At 49.1% G+C, this 15,115-nt stretch overlaps 5 protein-coding genes across 5 annotated transcripts; 3 read left to right on the top strand and 2 right to left on the bottom strand.

The window, feature by feature from the left end:
* Positions 1–1,167: 1,167 nt before the first annotated feature.
* LTR64_008226 (uncharacterized protein) lies at positions 1,168–3,430 on the top strand (the record flags this gene model as incomplete). Its single annotated transcript, XM_064902541.1, is given in 4 exon segments — positions 1,168–1,463; positions 1,481–1,607; positions 1,699–3,073; positions 3,120–3,430. The coding sequence occupies 4 exon segments, from the start codon at positions 1,168–1,170 to the stop codon at positions 3,428–3,430; spliced, it is 2,109 nt and encodes a 702-aa protein (XP_064751017.1).
* Positions 3,431–5,042: 1,612 nt separating this feature from the next.
* On the bottom strand, positions 5,043–8,097 carry LTR64_008227 (uncharacterized protein; the record flags this gene model as incomplete). Its single annotated transcript, XM_064902542.1, has 5 exons — positions 5,043–7,033; positions 7,088–7,460; positions 7,511–7,830; positions 7,884–7,996; positions 8,045–8,097. The coding sequence occupies 5 exons, from the start codon at positions 8,095–8,097 to the stop codon at positions 5,043–5,045; spliced, it is 2,850 nt and encodes a 949-aa protein (XP_064751018.1).
* A 600-nt stretch (positions 8,098–8,697) lies between these two features.
* On the top strand, positions 8,698–9,897 carry LTR64_008228 (uncharacterized protein; the record flags this gene model as incomplete). Its single annotated transcript, XM_064902543.1, has 2 exons — positions 8,698–8,775; positions 8,920–9,897. 2 exons carry the CDS (start codon positions 8,698–8,700, stop codon positions 9,895–9,897), a joined length of 1,056 nt encoding a protein of 351 aa, XP_064751019.1.
* A 417-nt stretch (positions 9,898–10,314) lies between these two features.
* On the bottom strand, positions 10,315–10,748 carry LTR64_008229 (uncharacterized protein; the record flags this gene model as incomplete). Its single annotated transcript, XM_064902544.1, is given in 2 exon segments — positions 10,315–10,700; positions 10,718–10,748. The coding sequence occupies 2 exon segments, from the start codon at positions 10,746–10,748 to the stop codon at positions 10,315–10,317; spliced, it is 417 nt and encodes a 138-aa protein (XP_064751020.1).
* Positions 10,749–12,318: 1,570 nt separating this feature from the next.
* MRD1 (Multiple RNA-binding domain-containing protein 1) lies at positions 12,319–14,760 on the top strand (the record flags this gene model as incomplete). The annotated part of the gene is made up of 2 exons (XM_064902545.1): positions 12,319–13,116; positions 13,306–14,760. The coding sequence occupies 2 exons, from the start codon at positions 12,319–12,321 to the stop codon at positions 14,758–14,760; spliced, it is 2,253 nt and encodes a 750-aa protein (XP_064751021.1).
* Between the last annotated feature and the right edge of the window lie 355 nt (positions 14,761–15,115).

Raw genomic sequence — 15,115 nt, forward strand, 5'->3', positions numbered from 1 at the left:
ATGGGCGATACGACTGGTACGCACCATGTTGGTTGCCATGTTTAAGAGAAACACGAATTCTTCACAGCCATTGCGCTTGTTTCACATCCGGAAGAGTGGACAGTGATCCTATACAACGTCGAGGTGGACAGGGCGCCAGGAGAGGCACGAGGCGTATACTGTTCGCCGCTCAGAAATGACCCGGTACAAGAACAGGGGACGCTAGGGTTGAACGATTAGTGTCTGTGCGTGTAGATTCGTCAACAACACATGGAACTTCGAACACGTTCATGTAGTTCTCTGCTATTGAACCTCAATAAACGCTTCGCGGCACGATTTGACGACAAACCAGCTCTGGCGAAGTCCTGCAATGGTTGGTGTGTCGTCTATAGCCTGTTCTGCGTCTCACGTGAATTCAACAGTGCGTTGCGGTAATGCGTAAGTCGTGCCTTCCGTTTTCACGGTGGCGATGCTTGATACAAATCATCCGGTCCTTCTCTCCAACTCACCGTGCTATACACGTTCTAAGTATTGCACGACATGCATCGCAGCTAGCTTGCTGTTTAACCTCAAGAAGTTGCATGTACATACACCACGCGACGGCCTCCTTCAGACAGAGTCCTTGCCCACAGATGCAGATTCAGGCTGGTGAATATGCAAGGCCCATCACGAAAGTCAATTTTACAAGCTGAAACTGCCGAGTCTCCTGAACATGGGTATCCCGAAGCCATGTGGACAAGCAACAATTTGATTTGCTCATCTGAACAGACCGGTTCATCGTGCTCTGTCTGCAACAATCGCCGAAAAGGCCCCCAACCTGATCCCAGCTAAATCTCTGACTAGCTCTCCTAGACACCAATGAATGTTAGCATGCACAATTCAATCACCCACACGAGTCAGGGTTCACAAGCGATCACCTTGAAACCGCATGCTTTCTGCGGACTAACGTTTAGTTACAGCAGAAGCTGTCTAGCATGTAGCTGGTCGATCAGGATGGCCGTTTGGCCCTAAAGAATCATTCAAAGCACATGTATCATGTGTCGCCTATACTGGCGACCCGTGCGGTAACTCGCATATTCCCTTCAACTCAATGGCCTGTTAATGATGAGAGCTGCTGAACAAAGATTGACAGGATGAGGTCTCAAGGATTTCAGGCTCTACACCAAAACGACGACTATATGCTCGATGATGTACACCAGCAGTCAACGCGTCATTCCGACCACAGTCAAAGGTTTCAGCCTGCTCAAACACCATCAAGATGGGAATCTGTCAAGTCAGCCTATAACCCAGAAGTCACTTACGTTGCTCTTGCAGATCTCCCACGGGTTGAAAGGTCGCACCGCCAAAGACCTCAATCAGGTCGACGAAAGAGCTCTCGCTTCTCTCTTCTTGGAAACCCCGTTTCTAACCTTCGTATACCACAATTTGCTGCACCCTGGCAACATGAGCAATCTATCGGCCTTCCGGGTCAAGGACCCTCGACAGTACGCTACTTCGACAGAAGCAAGCAACTGCGACGAACGTTTGTCAATGGGTTTTTGCAATGGCTCCTGACTCTCGGTCTTGTGCTATGTGAGTTCGCCGTTCTGTATGGCTTCAGTCGTCAGCCAACTGTTTCTAAAGCTGAGGTAAGTTTCATTCACAACGGCGACCTCAAACAACATGAACTAAGAAACGACGACAACTCGTTCTTCCGTCGACTGACTTTGTGGTTTGCAGAAGTACTCGTTCAACGCCGCCATTACTTTACTCTCGCTGGCACTAAGCTTAGCTGTCGTTGCAGCCTTGAAATCCTACTGCAAGTTATTGAGTTGGAGGCTTCTTGCCTCCAAATACCGAGACCTTCAAGAGTTTGAGCTCATCATGAACTGTGACTCGCAGTCAAAGGTATTGAAGCTACTGTGGGCAAGTCGAACGTCCGGACGCTTTCGGCTAAGCAAAACCCAGATTCTCTGTATAGTCTCTTTCTTCGTCTTCATTGGGCTTCAGATCTGTATCGGTCTTCTTGGGTTGACGTATTCCATCGACGCGTCTCAAAATGTTGACCATATCTACGGCAACGTCTCAGTTGTCGATCTCAGCAACATTTACCAAGATCCCAGTTATAACACTGCGGGTTACGTCGACCGTACTGCCGCTGCTAATTACTTCGGGCTTGTTGGCCAAAATTACCCGATTCAGTATAACTGGCCATTAGGGAAAGGCGACGAAGGCTTCGAAAACATCTATACTGCTGATAATTCGACCTTCTTCTATAACTTCGTTGATGCGGCTGTCGATGTCAATGCGAATAATCCTGTCTTCGATACCTCACGACGTTGGATAGCGGCGAATGCGACCTGCGTGGAGCTCGAGATTATCAGTGGCGGCTATATCAAGACTGATGGAAGTGATCAATGGTTGAGTTACAAAAATGTGCTAGGCAATAATCAGACCATCTACGTACAAAGTCAAACTACGTTGACGTCCACCTACATGAGTAATAGCTCCAATTCTGGGTGTGGCGACCGCTGCACGAGTATGTTAGTATTGGACTCTGCAAGCTACGACAATGACACACAATCTGAGGCCGTACCTCACCTCCTCACTTGCAACACTACTATTGATGTTGTCCACAATGCAAATACCTGCACGCGCGCCAGAGATTGTACACTCGAGGACGACTTGGCAAGAATAATTGCAGGCGGTATCGGATGGTCAGGCACTTGGTTCACGGATGGCAACCCACTTCAATACAGGACATATCCACCAGGTTCTCCTTACTCGTGGGATGGATATGAGGCTTACCAGGACCCAAGTTTTCGTGCCTGGCAAGTAGCTACATTTGCAATCGATGTCATAGCAGCAATGGACGACCTTGGGCCTAGGAAAGTTGTCGAAGGTCAGGCACCAAAAGCTGGTGTGGCTCTAGAAGTGGAGTGGAGATATACGATTCCACTTCTGTGCGTGGTGCCCACTGTCCAATTCATTATCCTTCTCATCGTCTGCATTTGGTCGAACGGAGCACTGATCAAGGACGGGAGCTATCTTGCTGCGGCGCATCTTTTGCGGCCCGTGGTGGAGAAATTAGAGGATCACGGCTGCGCACTTACAGGTTTGTGTCTACGCATATTGCGGTGTTCTCAGCTAACAGATATCAGGAGACGAGATCGCGAGAGAGTTGGACAATTTCAAGATCATCTATGGAGTGAAGGCTCCTCCGGGTATAAGGCATTTGTCTGCCTATGCACCGACTGGTGGCTCGCAAGTTGACTGGCACGTCGGCGTCATCGCCGAAAGTGAAGGTTATGGTCAGCAGGCTGAAGAGGGTTGGAAACCTGCGGCGACATTCCCTGATGGTCGATACGATGGTACAGGGTACACGCTGACTTCCAAGACTACAGATGACTCGAGTTTACAGGACGACTCCACAGACGAAATTGACGAGGATGCCTATCTGTTGTCAACCTGATACGAACATCCTGACAGCGCTGATTTGGCTCGAAATCATGCGTTGACATCCACGAATGGATTGGTCTACCCGACATCTTCGTTCGTATAGCAAACTCCGAATTCCTCGTCAGTTGAACAAGCCACTGAAGCTGAATACCCCTTTCGCTAAGGTTGCGACGAAGTCCCCGGCTACCATCACTACTGCATTCGTGTGCAGCAAAGATTCTCCTTCCCATGCCACGAGGACATGTCAAGACTGGGCTCAGACCCCTTTACGTGGCCCTCTTCGAGCTAAGCTAAGCTATTGACTATCTGGAGATACACCCGATATGCCTGCCTAACATGAATCAGCTCTCACAGGCCTCAGTATCACCATGAGATTCAAGTCGCAACTCTATTCATGTAGCTGCGCCATCTCATGGAGCGCAAAGATTCAGATCAACTCTACAGACATGTTTGCCTGTGCTGCACTAAAAGCCCAGCAAGCAGTTGACACCATCCGTGGCATGACGAGTACGTACTCAGAAATCTCCTCGGCTTGTCGTATATATACCCGGACTCGAAAATGAAATAGGCATATTCACAATGCACCATAACACGAAGGAAAATACGCTCGAGTCAGAACCGTCTATCAGGAGAACCAACGAAGATTTTCGTGTTTATACATTATTCTTATTTTTAGTCTTTTCAACTATGTATTTTGATGTGTTATACAGCAAGCACTAAACACGCAGTTCGTTTCATCTTAGAGGTACTACAGTCTTTTGACGTGCTGATCAATGGTCGAAGAATAAAGCGACTCTTTCGTTTGGAAACGCGTTGTCTCTGCCTGCTGTAGCCTCAATATCGTCGGTCTGATATGGACAAACTTGAGTGAGAAAAGGCGGATTCGGCTGATTGATATGTGGTATGCACGTAGTGAATGACCTATATCTTCGTCGTGTCTCTCTGCAGATTCGCAGAGCAAAGTTCTTAAGTCGACTGTAGACTTGTCTCGCTTGAATTGCCACCACGGGAGGCGTGTTAGAGCTTCTTGGATAATGTGAGAATGAGGCTGCACTGCCTACTGTGTAGCCGGATGCTAGATTTGTATTGAGGTTAAGGTTGCATTTCAGCTTCGATCACTGCTTCTGCCGTGGCGTTCTACTCACAAACCCTCTTAACGAGTGAAGAAGGTAGTGGAGGTAATGTTTCGGATTTTTAGGCGACCAGGTGGAGAATCAGATGCGTGTGAGCCAACCGACTTAGATCGCAGCTTAAGTAGATGGAAGTCCTTCTTGCTCTGCTCAATATAGCGAGATTGCGCTTCAGTCGCTGCAAGGGTGACGATGCCTAAGTATGTAAGACTTTCACTCAATGTCGGAAATCTCTGAAGGATATTGCTCGTGAAGTTTTTGGTGCTCGTCCTCAAATACAGGGTCAGCCGTTCACCCAGTGCGGTCGTAACACACGATGCTTCTGACTTGGTGCCAAGCGAGCGTTTCTTGTGATTGTCCTTTGCTTGATTCCTTCGAGCATGCTGGACTCGTGCCTGCATCTCCAAAGACGTGTTTATTGTAATAATAAATACGGACGAGTCACTTGAATCTCCGGCGTGCTTTTTTTGAGTTTGCTGATCCGTGGCCGACATTCTATCGTCGACGACTAGGCTTGTTCAATTGTCGCTCAATATCGTCCTCGTACTTGTAGCTCCGCGTACGGCCACCGCTGAGACCGCCGCCTTTCGCATTATTCGCCGCCTCGCGTCTCTGTTGCTCTTTGAGCATTCGTTCCTGATTTCGTGCTTCACGTTCTAGAGTGTGGGGATCCTTGTCAGGCTGCAGTGATAGTGGTGCAACTTCGGATGCTCGATTAGTGGATGAGCGTCCAGTAATGCGCATGCCAAGGTCGGTATCTTTCGGTGTCTCAACGTCTCGATCTCTGTCTTTGCGACTAGTGTGCTCTTTCTTGTGCTTTCTCGATCGACGGCGAGACTCTTCTTCATCCGCGTCTTCATACCCGTCGTCACGATCGCGGTCATGTCTAGATCGTTTGCGGTGTTTGTCCTTTTCTGACCGCTCGTGGTCTCTCCGGTCCCGCTCCTCACGGTCCTCATATCTGCTCGAGGACTTCTTGGAGGGTTTCGATCTGGTTTCTTCCACGTAGTCGTCGCCGTTTTCGTGGTCATCGTAGCCATCTTCATATTTACGGGACGAAGACTTGTGTTTGGTGCTACTAGAGTACTTGTCCCTAGCCTTGTCTCGCTCTCGTCGTCCATTTCGATGACTTGGATCTGGAGAGTCGGCCCGGGAATTGGAGTGAGAGTGCTCAATTCCGTCCATATCATAGTCATCATATTCGTTACGCCTGGACTTTCTTCGTTTACGATCACGGTCATCATGGTCATCGTGATCGTCTTCGTGACGAGAACTTTCATGCTTACGATCATGTTTTGAGTGTCTCCGAGAAGACTCTCTATCTCGATCATTATAGTCATCATACGTGCTCCGAGGTGTGACACTTCTTGGTGCCTCTTCTCTAGCTCGCTGTTCTTTGACCTGTGATGCGGTTCCCCTAATCTTGAATCCAACGTCACTTTCCGACCTTGATAAGATCTTCACTGGAAGTGGTGCTTCCTTTTCACGCATCGCTCTAGGTCCGGTTGGAGCACCTACTACACCTGGTTTTTGGTTCATTGGGGGAGAGATATTTTGATGGGATGAGATTGGCCTAGCAGGAGATCGAGGCGGAAAGCCAATCGATCCGTGGTAGGAGCCACGCTGGCCCCTTGAGGGAAACCGTCCGTGACCTCTAGAACGGAAAGATACGTCCTTAGCGGATGGTCCCGATGGAGCGGTTGGTGGTGCAGAAGCAAAATCAAGGTCCTCCCGATAAGCTTCTGGAATATATGCTTCCTTCACGTCTGGCTTCGGAGATTCCACCAAAGGCACAGTCTCTGACACAGCTGGAGAGGGCTCTCGCTGGTACTCTTCGTGTTTGAGCTCGACAGCTGGCGTGTCCTCGACTTTGGGCTCTTCGGGTGGCTCTGAAGCCTTTTTGTAGGAGTCGCCAAGGGCTTCCTGAACTTCATCTTGACCTCCTGGAGCAAAGTCATCATCGTCAGCATGCTGCTCAACCACTTTATCGTTGTTAGCTTGCTGAGTTCCCTGTATGTTATGATCGTATTGGTTTTGTTGATATTGATTCGGTCCTTGGTTGAACTGAGTCTGGAAGGGCATGTTGTTGAAGTTTCCATACTGGTTCTGATGGGAGAACTGGTTGTTGTTGGCGAAGCGACCTCCACGTTGCTTACGACCACGACCCCCACGACCGCGATCGAAACTGCCATTTCTAGTATTATTGAAGGCGAAATCACCATTGGGGAAATTCTGCTGATATTGCTGCTGGCCATTATTGAAGCTAGCACCATTACTCATCATAGGAAAGAAGTTTTGTGGACCCATGCCAAAACCACCGCCCATCATGTTTGGCCAGTTCGAGCCATTCATTCCCATCACATTCATGCTGTTCATCATAGTTTGCATCTGCTGCAGCATTTGCGGATTCATCATCTGTCCACTATGAATCGCTTGATTAAATTGGGTTTGCATCTGGGCCATTTGTTGCATCATCTGGGGGTTCACTGATGAGCTATTAGAAGGGGAGTACAGCCAGTGGTAGACATGAAGAAACTCACTCATATTCATGTTCTGTAAGTTTTGCATGCCACCGTTCATCATGTTTGGCATCATATTCATCATTGCCTCGTTCGGCATTCCAGAAAAATCCTGATTGTATCCACTGAAATTGTTGTGTGAGGCGTCAGATGCGAAAGACTGGTTCTGAGGTGTATGCTGATGTTGTGGTATGGTAGAATTCTTTCGAGGCTTCTCGGAGGGATGTTGCTCGCCGAGCCATTGATCGTTTTCGTCGGCAAGAGGACTACGTTTCGATACATCAGGAATTTCCGACAGATCGTAGTCGGGTCCAACGTTGATTTCGATATCGTCGTCAAGCTCATTACCTGATGCGGAATCGATTGTTGGACGTCTAGAACGGGTCTTCGGTTCCTGTATCAATTGTGAGCAACTATCTTCGAGCCCCTGCCAAACTATCTTACCTCTATTGATTGAATGACATCTTCATTTTGCTCTGGCTGTTCATCCACAGTCTGCGATGTCTGGGCATCTTCTAACTTCTTCTCTTCACCTTCTTGTTTGCCAGCGGCGCTAGTGCTCACAGGAATGTCCGAAGCCATAGGGGTCTCGCGTGGTTCAGGAGGTGCGCTGTTTGTAGCCTCGGCAGATTTCGCAGCATCGGCGCTTGCCATCTGAGTCCTCAGATAATTCCTCGCAGTGCCTCGAAGCGCCTTGCTGGCACTGGTAACTAGGGGAGTATGGTTGCAGGCGGGGCATTTCTTTTCGATGAAGCTGGTATTGCCTGTTGACTATTAGCTTGACCTGACAAGGCGGGTGTTGCAGGGGACCACATACATTGCTCGCAGAGTCCACTGTCACAGCAGGCTGCTTTAAACGCGTTGAGGACAAAGTTTCCGCAGCCCTTACAGCGAAGTTTCTCTGGTATCTTACTCAAGTCAAGATCGTTCCTGATGATAGGTTAGCACGTGAGACGTTCCCCTTCAATGTTGTCTTACTGCGCAAACTTGTACAGAAGACTGTCAGGCTCGAGAGGTTGTCCTTGGGCCATTTTTGTAAAGCGAAGTGGTCTTCGTGTCTGACTATTCCGAAGCTGCGGGACTTTTGCACGAAAGGCACAGGTTTTGAACAATGGCCAGTGATCGAGGTTGGCGATTCGCAGAGTAAAAGATACACGGCGGCTAGTACTGAAGAAACATCGTGGAAAAAAGGAATGACTGTGGTAAGATGATGTGCCTCGGAGTGCACGCTGCTCGTTGCTCGTATCACTTAGTATTCGATATATGTTCGCTGTCACTAACTTCTCTCTACGCCCGTGATGCAGACAGTCGCCGCATCACGTGCTCGGAAATTTAATGGAGGAAGGAGCATTCGGACAGGCACCAAGGCACGAACGTTCAGGCGCTCTTCTAGCGGAGTAGGCATTCGCTCCATGCTCGTACCTTCTCTTCTCAGAAACAAGAGATGTGCTATCCCACCAGTGAGGTCATGGTACGTTGCAAGGGACCCTTTGCGAAGGATATCCTACTTCAAAACTGCAGGATGCATATGGTTGGGGAAAATAGTATGCAGGAATCGGGATGGAGAAAAGGCGTCCGGAAATATTGTTGTTTTCTGGTAGATATTTATACACAACCAGAAGACGTCCACCATGCCAATTCTGGGCTCAATCAGTCTGCTTGATTGTGGTGTGTTCGTGATCTGTCTCATTCCACAATTGCTTCTGCAGGTAAGGACTTACGATCTCTTCATCGTCATAGTCAAAGTCCTGCCTTTCCTCATCATTCAGCTGCCTGTTCAGCTCTGTCGGGAAAGGTACTATTCACCTGGATCAGAAAGATCACCCTTCTGTCGCAGTGCTACATTGTTCCAGGACATAGTCATACGTTGTGTGAGATATGCATTTGCATCCATACCAGCGTCGATAGGCAGAGTGTTCTTCAGTAAGCAGGTCGCTCATCCTTTCTTTCGATGGCGACTACTACGGCATGGCTACTGGACATGTCCCGTAAAGTATAGCGAAGTCAAACGACGTGACTTTCAAGGATTGTGGATCGCGCCAGAGCCAAATGAGAAGCCAGATGTGATTGTGTTCTACTGCCATGGGGGAGGATTTTCAATGGGATCCAGTTACTTCTACCTCGAATTCTTGGTTGCATGGCTCACCTGTTTGAAGGCTCAAGGGTTTCGGAATCCGGCCTGCTTCGCTCTTGAATACACACTTGTCCCCGACGCAACATGGCCAACACAGTTTGACCAGACCCGAGCAGCCTACAGGTTTCTAAAGGAAAGCTTCGGACCAGAAGGAACATCCAAGATCGTGGTGAGCGGAGATTCAGCAGGAGCCACACTGGCTCTAAGCATGTTGCTACATCCTGGACCACTATCCAAAGAGCCACGATTTGACAGACTGGACCGACCTGCCCTGGCTGTTCTGTTGTCTCCCTGGACACATCTCGTATCAGGACTGAACCGAAATACACCTAGTGACTATTTAAACAGTGACAGCTTGCACCTATACGCTAGTCAATATGCTGGGAAACTTACCAGGACTGACAGTGTTGTGTCGCCAGGATTGAGCGTGGGAAAGTGGAACAAGGCATCACCCTTGGACGGCTATCGTATCATCTACGGTGCTGAGGAAGTCTTCGAGCCGGGTATTGAGAAGATGATCGCGCAGATGCAGAAAGATGGGGCGTTCGTGAAGAAATATGCAGAGCCAGCAGGTATACATGCTTGGCCAGTGGTGAATTTATTCTTAGGGAAAGCCCGAGAGGAAAGGCTCAAAGGCTTGCAGGTGATGACTGATTACATCGTTACATCCCAGCTTAGACCAAAGAATCAAAAATAGACCTATAAACAGAATGAACATTTCGCATGTAACAGACCAGTAGGGATCATGCCATCAGATTAGATCAAGTTATTGAAAACCCCTCATTGTTACACACCATGGATGTATCACAAAAGACCTCGAGCTTGTCGCAAGGGTTTCTTGTTCAACACTTTCTGGTGTTGATTGTAACTCTGGTATGCTCTTATCTTCATCTGGCGTTGGTGGAAGTGGAAAGGGGAAGGATGGAGGAGATCACCAATATGGAGGTTGTGGTACAGAGGGTATTAATATTTTGAACTGTGCTCTTTTTTCGACCAAAACTGATACAATCCGCTGTAGTAGCAACGCCGTCCATCGAGAGTATGGGTTCGCACTATTCCTTCATCATTACTTCAAATCTGATCCTCAATGCCGTACGTCCACGTCTTAGTCGTCTCAATGATATTGCGGTTTCGGCCCTTGACCACCTTGCCCGTAATATCCACCTGCTTGTCCTGGTGGTGGCGGACCACCCCAACCTGAGTTTGGTCCTTGTTGTGGCGGTGGCTGCTGACCTTGACCACCATTCGCAATCATGCCCTGGACGTCAGGCCGATCTTTGATGTCTTGGTGAAATCTGCAGACGTGGCAGGCGACCTCAGTATGTTTATGGGTTGCGAGAGGGAGGATAGGAATGAAGCATAAAGTGAACCAGGGCCAGCGAGTGATGCAGCGAGCAGACCAGTTGCCGCAGTTGCGACACTGAGCTGTGATGTTCTCAGCGCCTTTGAGGTTCTTGGTGAACTCTGTACGATTGTCAGGGGCGCTCTGCGCATAGCGCGCTGATCAAAGGACATACCTTGTGTTCCGAAGGTTATACAGAAAGCCATGATGGCGAAGTATTAGTCGAGCAGATCTTCGAGCGCAAACAACTCTGAGCAATGCGAAGCAGTCTTGAAGGGTGTGGTCGTGGATGTCGTAAGCGGCGATGCAGAATGAGCTTATGCGACGATTAATATTTTACGACTATGATGAGAGTCTTGTCGCAGGTGTGTGAACGAGACTTCTCCTTGACCTAGAAACCTAGAAGGCCGTCGCAGGTTGCAGGTGATCTCATTGTCAACACGTCTCAGCCACGCTTGGCCAGCTACGTAAACCCGCCTAAATTTGCAGTGCAGCCGTAGCCGAAAACCCAAGCGCGACAGCTCCACTAACGCCTGAGGCATTAATGCATTGCACAAACTATAGATCAAGCTTCCTTGGGTTAGATACTATGACATTGATCACGACAGACCATCGTACTGCTTGCTGGCAGGCCCCTGTGTCACGGAATTCAGAGCATAGACAGCAATCCAGCCTTACTACCCAGGTTTCAGCTCGGGACTATACCCCTCAGTCAGGCGCAGTGGGCTTAGTCCATGTACGCAAGAACCACAACGATCAGCTTGTATCCTTAATGCTTCTTTCCGTCTTGTACCCTTGTTGCCGGTCTCCTACTGAGTCTTGAATAGCAGTATTGCAACATGACCAAGATAGAAGTATATGAAGTGCTTCGTCTCTGCTCCAAAGTCAGCAAATACTTGTCTGCCTCGACGGAGCAGGACATACCATGCGTTACGAAGCTGCCGAAGTTTCTGCCAACAATGCAGTGCCATGTCGCACCCTTCTTTGCGTCGAACTGTTCCTGTCAGATCACCACTACCTGGCATCGAGCAAGCCATACCTCTCGCTTGATATGTTGCGCAATGTCCTGGGTGATTGTTAACCATGATCTTGGACCTGATATGATCGCCAGGTCTACCTTTTCAATGGTGTACTTCTCCATCGCTTCTTGAGCTGCATCTGCGTCAACCTCGTGCCCAATACCATATAGTTCTTGCTGGCAATACCTATTTCTATGGCTTCTTGCTGCATATCATCGCTCTTCCCAAGCATTAGTTAAAGTCGTTCAAGCTGCGCAAAGCTGCCGTACCATATCCACAGACTTGACCTGCGCTGCAATATTGTTAGTGTCTGCGCATTGCGCCACCTGTATGGCCTCCAGCTATGTACTCACGCTCGAGCTTTTCTCTCTTAACATCTTCGGCGCCCATATTGTTATGGTAAGACTTTTGGGATTTCAGCTATGTCTCGAAGGTCGGCACGTGGGCAAGGAGCAGGACAGCAGGGCGCAGAAGGGCAGTAATTGTTGTTCGTAGATCTGGTTGTGTAAATGAATGGTCCACTCATATGAAGCATTTCCGGCGCAGGCCCAAAACATACGAGTACGGAGCAAACGGTTGCCCGAAAGCCACATGCAAGGGTGCTCCCAGTTTTCAGGCGCGCTTATCCTTAGCGCATCCGCCACTTGCACCTGGAGACGTGCAAAAAATCATGCCGTCGCTCTGTGCTTCTCGATGTTACAGCCTTCTCCATCTCGCTACGGAGCGTCAGCCTGGACTCTCTTGCTAGTCGAGCGTCATGTCGCAAACATCGACTCAATTACAGCCAGCTAAAGTGGTTGCGCATGATGGCGTGACAGCAGCCGCTGTCGAAGAGACGACTCGTGTCTTTGTATCCGGCCTTCCACCAAATTTCACGAGTGATCAACTTGCTTCCCACTTTGGCGCTCAATATAAAGTCACGGATTCTCATGTCATAGCTGATCGTCGCATAGGCTTTGTCGGATTTGCTGACCCAGCTAGTGCTCAAAATGCGGCCAGGCATTTTAATAAGAGCTATATTCGCATGTCTAAAATCGGTGTGGATCTAGCAAGGCCCGTTGAAGTGAGTCGTGACAAGCAAGGCAACGCTGTACCTTTGTCCCAGAAGAGGCAGAGGCTGGGCAACGAGGATGAAAACAAGAAGAGGAAGAGATCTAGAGCTGATGACGGTGAACACCTCAGGAATGGACCGTCCAACGAGCAGCAAGAAACCCTACAGAAGCCACAACACGACAGACGATCTCAAGATACAGACACTCAACAGGAGGATGACGCTGCTCCCCAACCAGCGACAGATAACGACTGGCTACGTGGCAGGACAACCAGAACCCTCGATCTGATGGATCCGGATGAAGTCCAAATGCATCAGGACGACGATAACTTATACACCGAGACCATTCAGGAGGAGGCCGCCAATTCTCAAACACAACAGGAGGAGTCGAAGAATAGTCAGGTCGAGATATCTAATGCAAGATTATTCGTGCGTAATCTTGCCTTCTCCGTGTCTGAGGATGACCTACAGCAACGTTTCTCGCCATTTGGCAAGCTTCAAGAGGTAAGCAAGCTGTTGTTTTCTCTCCTTGCCCCCACAATATGATGTTTTCCGATAGGGACAGCTTATGCAATTGCATATGATTCGAACTGGAAAGAGTATTTTAGTAGATGCTTCTCACTCTGACATAGAACCCACAATTACCTCTTGCAATTTTTTCTCTGCAAGTGTCAACGCTAATTCACTTGTCAGGTACACGTTGTCAAAGATGCCAGGACCTCTACAAGCAAAGGCACAGCTTTCCTGCAGTTTTCCGAGCCTCGAGAAGCCGAGGCAGCTTTGCAGCAGTGCGATGGCATCACGTTTCACGGAAGGTTGATGCACATCCTCCCTGCCTCAGACAAGCGCGACAAGGGCTTAAATGACTATGAAATCTCACAGATGCCCCTAAAGAAGCAGAAGGCGGTTAAAAGGAAGCTCGATGCTGCGAAGCAGACCTTCAGCTGGAATTCTCTGTATATGAATCCTGATGCTGTCATGTCGTCCATTGCTGATCGGTTGGGCGTGGCGAAAGCTGATATTCTCGATCCCACATCGGCTGATGCTGCTATCAAGCAAGCCCATGCTGAAACACAATTGATCGAGGAGACGAAACAATATCTGTTCTCTGCTGGTGTCAATACAGACGCCTTTAAGAACAAGGCAAGAGACGAGAGATGTATCTTGCTCAAGAACTTCCCATATGGCACAACCGAGGGAGAACTGAGGGCGTTGCTAGAGCCCTTTGGTTCCTTGACCCGATTTCTGCTGCCTCCAGCTGGAACAATGGCCTTAGCACAGTATAATGAAACATTCTCGGCGTCCCAAGCGCTGAGACATCTGTCATACAAGAACATCAAAGGCTCTGTGCTCTATCTGGAAAAGGCCCCACATAGCATCCTAGAGCGCCAACCAACTGAATCTGGTCAACACGAGCCCGCTGTCGACCAATCGAACTCTACCGCTGGTGAAACTTCTACTGTATTCGTCAAGAACCTGAATTTCTCGACTACAAGCGCGCGTCTCAAGGAAATATCAGGTAGCCTTGCCGGATTCGTGTCCGCGCGTGTCAAGACCAGGACTGACGCCAAGAGACCCGGCGAAGTCCTCAGCATGGGATTTGGATTCCTAGAGTTTCGATCAAAAGAGCAGGCCGCAGCAGCTGTAGAGGCCTTGTCCGGACACAGCGTCGATGGTCACAGTCTGATCGTGCAGTTGTCAACAAAGTCTAATGATGCTGGAGAGGAGACTCGTCAACAAGATAAAAAGCGCAAGAAAGAGGCTAACCAAACCAAAATCATTATCAAGAACTTGCCTTTCCAGATCTCGAAGAAGGACATTGGGTCTCTCTTTGCTCAATATGGCGAGCTAAAGAAGATCCGCGTCCCTCGCAAGTTTGACAATTCCACGAGGGGCTTTGCATTTGCCGAGTTTGTGACACCGAAGGAGGCAGAAAACGCTATGGAAGCCCTTGGTAATACTCATCTCTTAGGTCGGCGGCTCGTGCTCGAGTTCGCTCAGGGCGATAATGTCGATCCCGAAGAGGAGATCAGGGCCATCGAAAAGAAAGTGGAACAACAGAGCAACCGAGTCCACATCAATTCTCTCAAAGGGCCGGGTCGAAAGAAGTTCAGTCTCGATACTGCACGAGATGATGACCTAACATAAGTGCTTGGGTCTAGTGGAGCCGCATACGCCAAGATTTGACACTATCCCTCCTCTCTTGTCATCTGGTAATCTCAAACACGGCTTTTTGGGCGACCTTGCCTGCCTGCTCAGTCAACCTTATTTTCGTTGCGTGTGCCTGCCTGTGTAGATCATCCATTGTCGTTATGAGCAGGAGGAACGACCGGCACCACTACACTAACAACAAAGATCTAGCAACGTAGTTCCAGACGGCAATGTGGTATCAGATTTAGCACCCGCCAGCATGCTGTCTGAGCTTGTCGAAATCTTGTTCCAAAACCCTGGTTGGCGGAAATTGACCACCCCTTGCTTCAATCCCACAGTAACTGGGGTCCGT

Source organism: Lithohypha guttulata (genome assembly GCF_036872675.1).
Source record: "Lithohypha guttulata strain CCFEE 5908 chromosome Unknown scaffold_8, whole genome shotgun sequence".
Taxonomy (NCBI): Eukaryota; Fungi; Ascomycota; class Eurotiomycetes; order Chaetothyriales; family Trichomeriaceae; genus Lithohypha; species Lithohypha guttulata.